The 5,035-nt window shown below is 39.9% G+C and overlaps 1 protein-coding gene across 5 annotated transcripts in view; it reads left to right on the top strand.

Annotated features, from left to right (window-relative positions):
- Nucleotides 1-5,035, top strand: part of si:ch73-63e15.2 (protein strawberry notch homolog 2) — an 84,050-nt gene that overhangs the window by 23,815 nt on the left and 55,200 nt on the right. For all 5 annotated transcript variants that reach the window (XM_024258997.2, XM_024258994.2, XM_024258993.2 and 2 more), the window contains exon 3: nucleotides 894-970. In XM_024258997.2, the coding sequence (XP_024114765.1) occupies nucleotides 894-970 (77 nt within the window). The remainder of the gene's footprint in view (nucleotides 1-893; nucleotides 971-5,035) is intronic.

Genomic DNA, 5,035 nt, shown 5'->3' with positions numbered 1-5,035 from the left:
CACACACTCACAGGTGCGCACACACTCACAGACGCCCACACACTCACAGACGCCCACACACTCACAGACACCCACACACTCACAGCAAGCCTGCGTGAAGAAATGTCATCAGCTCTGTATTTTTAAATTGAGGCACAGACTGAGACAAACCGATTTTTTTATTTTCTGCATGATGAACATATTGATGAGTTTGAATAATTTTTTACCGATTCACAAAGAATCGTTACATCCTTACCATCTATATGTTATTACTACAATAAAGAAATTCTAACTTACATCTAATAGTAGACCTAGTATACCTTTTTTCACCTCCCTTCAATGGTCTCCACAGCCAAACAGCTTTCACTGAGTCCCATAGGTGGTTTGGTAGAGAGCTTTATACCAGATGCCCTTCCTGACACAATCTTGTATGTCACTTCCAGGCTGGGGACCGGCACAGGAATACCCAGACTTGGGCCCCCTTGTGGCCACATAATTAGGCAGATTTGTGAAGGGTCTTGTCTGGATGCGTTCTACGCACAGCCAACTGAGCCATCCAGCCGCTAACTTACATCTATATTTATGTTTTGTTTTTATCTGTGAAACAGGGTAAATGTCTTGTTTAACTAAAGAACTTTAAAAAAAGTATTATTTACTCTCACAAACAGCAACTTCCTGCCTCTGTTGTAATCATCTCGTGACTAAAATTCCAGAGAATTTCTCAAAACTAGTACATGAAAGCGAAACCTTTTTTTAAACATGCCTGAAGCAATCATGTCAGAGCTTATTGTACCAAAGTGAAACTAGATAAACCAAGAGTCCTCATGTGAATGCAGTGGAGGCTGAAAATCCTTTTTATCTAGCCTTTGTATTGATATCTGATTTTTCCATCCCTTCTATTTTATGTCTTTCAGAGTTCAATATATAGCTCCTGGGGTCATTCTGCTCAAAATGGATACAGCACACACTGCCCTGTGCAATCTGGAAACCAGTAAGTTCCTTCAAGCTTGCAGACACATTTACAATACCTTACAAACAGGACAGATATTATATAAGTATACATATTTTTTTGGTGCATGATTTTGGTCCTTTTGAGCAGAACTTTATTTCCTGAACTGATAAGATCTGCAGCTGCTGCTCTGTGTGACTTGCTATTACATCTGCAGTCAACCCAGACAAGCTGTTTCACAGCCACACACAAGTCATGGAGGAAGGGCCAACCGCATCTGAACCAAATCTCTTCAAAGTTTTAGTATTTTAAACAGAACTCACCTGGTGATGTCAAGCGACCCACTTTACTCTGACATTTGTGCACATGTCATGCTTCAGGCATGTAAAGTGCATACGTGAGTAATTTAAAGCATAAATGCTCATACTGGGTCTGCAGTAGTGCATTATAATGATGATCTGATAACACACAGATGTGCCTCCTTTACGTCAGAGACCTGTGATCATTATCATCTTCATTATGAGTTTGTTACCAATGTCAAAGGGATTCCTTTTGCAGCCACAATTTATGATTCATGTCTCTATCTATTTCTATTATTTTTTTCTGTCTCTCCGTGTTTAAGAATTTACGGTCTGTGATGCAAATGGAGTCATATGAAAGTCAGTCCTTAATGAAACAACTATTGAAAAAAAAAAAAAAGCTTAGCTTTATTTGAAAATCATGATTTATTTTATCTTTTATTTTTTTCCTTAATTCTGTTTGCTTTTTCTTATCTTTCTACGAAGTTGTGATGTCTTTTCATTTGTGAAAATTGTAAAATAAGGCGGAAATAAAAAGTAAATTACAAAAAAAGAAACAACTATAGAAGTGTTTATACCAGTGTCCAAATCCAGGCCTGGAGGGCCGGAGTCCTACATGTTTTCCAACCAACCTGCTACTAAACCTTGTTATTGGCCAAACGCACCTGATTCAGGTAATCAGCAGCAGGTGGGACAAGATATTGTACATCTGGCAACATATCCACATAGTGTCAATGAAAGTTGACTCACCAGATGTTCTAAAGCAGTGACCCCACGCTGTAAGGAACAGGCGGAGGCTGATGGATCCATGTGCAGAGTTTTATTGAGTGAGCGGGAAGTGGAGACTGCAGGGCAGACGAGAGCTGAGGAGGCACCGGGAATCTGACGTGGATCAGGAGCGGTTCTGAGTTGAGACAGAGAACACTGTTAGGCATGTCTTAGTGAGACTTCGCACCGAGTTGGCTGAGTGTTCAGTATAAATAGTAAATGAGTGATTGAGGATGGACAACAGGTGTGTGGCAGCTGAATGAAACAGCTGGGAAACATCCGGGTCTGTGAGCAATGGCAGATGGGAACTGTAGTAGGAGACAGTCAGTACTCAGGTGACAAGCTCCGCTGATGACCAGAGGGGGAGACAGGGGACTGATTCCTGACACACGCCCTGGGCTGCAGAGCGGTGCTGGTCGGTGGGTCACTTGGTATCGGGCTGTTGAGACAAAAAATACACAACCCATTTTTATTTCTGATTCTTAAGGAAGTTTAAGTGACATGTGTCGGTGGTGCAGTGGTTAGCACTCTTGTCTCACAGCACGAAGGCCCTGGTTCAAATCCCAGCTGGGGGATCTGAAAAACATCAACTGGGACCTTTCTGTGTGGAGTTTGCATGTTCTCCCCGTGCATGTGTGCGTTTTCTACGGGGACTCCGGCTTCCTCCCACCATCCAAAAACATGCTTCATAGGTTAATTGGTGACTCTGAATTGCCCCTAGGTGTGAATGTGAGAGTGGATGGGTGTGTGATTGAGGCCCTGAGACAGACTGGAGACCTGTCCAGGGTGAATCCTGCCTTTGCCCATCAGTAGCCGGGTTAGGCTCCGGCACCCCCGCGACCCCGAAAGGGAAGAAGTGTATAAGAAGATGAATGAAGGAATGAAAGAGGAAGTTTGATTTTGTAAAACCACCTGATCCTCTCCAGCATATCTGTTTCTGACTCTTAATGCATGTCTAGTCTCTTTCCTTATGTCATGAATACGGTTGCTATCCCTTCTTGAAGCAGCTGCTCCGACCGCTTCATTGAAATTCCCAACCAGCGGCGAACGACTTTATAATGTTACGAGGATGTTGCTAATAAAGCTGCATTGGGGTTATGTTTCAGGGGGCTTAATAGTTTTCAGAGAAGGAGGCTACTGAGGACAAAGGCTACCACCCGAGTGCCAAAGAAGCAAAGTGTAGACAGGGAGGTGTCTTGGGGCCCTTTTGAATTTTAAAAAATTAGGGGCCTATGAATTAGATATACTTTTCATATACCTAAGAGGTTAGGGGAAGTTCTATTTCATATTTTTAGTGGCCACAACATGAAATCTAGAGAACAAGGAAAGCTTAACTGGCTGCAGGTCGACGATGAAGATTCAATGTCACAAAGTTTCTGATCTGTGAAAACTTGTAAAATAATTTTCCAATAGAAAAGCTAAATTCAAAATCTTAAGCACATAAAGTACACTCCTCTGTGTTAAAGAGAAAAACACATAGACCGGTCAAGATAAAAAAAAACAAGCAAACCATAAACTATGGTTAATTTTTTGACCTGAAGGATAATCTAAACCTAAGGTGAGTTGTGGAAGTACAAAAAAGAATTCTAAAAAGAAAACAGTGTTTTTGGCTTTAACAAACTTTCACTAATCAAAAGTAACAACTGCAAACCAAGAACTTTTTAACCCTTTAACACCTGAGGCCTCACCGGTGACGCTTTAACACAAAATCTTTAACGTACTGTAATTTTTCAACTGTTAAGACAATAATTCCAGTAGATTGTGAAGGAGAAAAGCAGCTGGAATTACGTTGATCGTGTTAGCGGTTGAAAAGTTACAGCAAATCAAATCAAATCAAATAAACACTGGAGCTCCGGTGTTAAAGGGTTAACTAATTCTTCACATTTTATAAATAAATAGCCGGACAGACATTTTTAAACTATCTTTTAACACTAGACTTAAAGCTGGACTATTTTATTTGAAAAGTAGATTTTATGAAAACCGAAAGCTGACAAAATAGGATGTAAAAAATGAAAATATTTCTTGACATTAATCCGGCCTGTGGGATAAAAAAGGTTGGGGAACACTGACCTAAGCCTCAGTGTGTGGGTTTTAGGTTCATTAACTGAGCAATTTTGTTACACCTATCAAGTTACTTACTTCACTTCCTGTTTCAGTATGTGTGGTTATAGGTCAACAAAGATGAGTTGTCTTTTGTTTTGAGTCAGTTGTGTGGCTAAATATAATTATCTTCTTTATAGTTTTGTTGTCAAGACCCTCATTTGGCAAGAATTGTCTTGAATCAGTTTTTTCGTCAGTGTCTCACAACCATGTGTTCTATGTGAATGACACTCACTCTTTTAGCTGTTTAGCCACTTTTTTTTACCAGTTGCTCTCTGCTCTTGCTTTGTCCTCATTTACCCTTATATGTCTTGAAGATGATATGCAGCCATTATTTTGAATATATTCACAATCTCAGAATTAGTCTCTATTCCTAAATGGACAGAAATATATATTTATATATAAATGTACAATTATTTAGTTCAATTGTTAAGATCAAGACAGTTAACCAGTGTAAAATAGAAATACTAGGGATGTCCTGATCCGATCTCGTGATCGGAAATCGGGCCAATCCCGTGGTTGATGACTCGATTGAAATCGGACTTTGTTGTCCGATCAGTATCAGATATTTCATTTATTCTTATTATGATCGGCACTTTATATTTCAAGTTTATTATTCCGAATAAATACACTAGAAGTCTGCATGTCATGAAAAGATCACAAAATGTTATTCCTGGAAAACGCAGCAGAAAACAGCAGCAGCTCAAGCAGAAGGCTAACTTAAACAAGTCAGTCAAGCTAGCTAGATGATCACAGATTCAGACTTCTGGGATCAATAACTCTTTTAAAAACACGTTAAACTGACAGCAGGTGTCTCTGTTGGTTTGTCCAAACACAAACAACTTCATTTCAACAGAAAAAGACAGAATTTCTGTTTCTTTTTAATGTGAAGCTCTTCGTGCTGCAGACAGATGGCTACACAGCAGCTGCTAACGGCTAA

The sequence above is a fragment of the Oryzias melastigma genome, linkage group LG4 (assembly GCF_002922805.2).
Source record: "Oryzias melastigma strain HK-1 linkage group LG4, ASM292280v2, whole genome shotgun sequence".
Classification (NCBI taxonomy): domain Eukaryota; kingdom Metazoa; phylum Chordata; class Actinopteri; order Beloniformes; family Adrianichthyidae; genus Oryzias; species Oryzias melastigma.
Note: the sequence above shows the minus strand (reverse complement) of the source record. Positions and strands in the feature narration are given on the sequence as shown.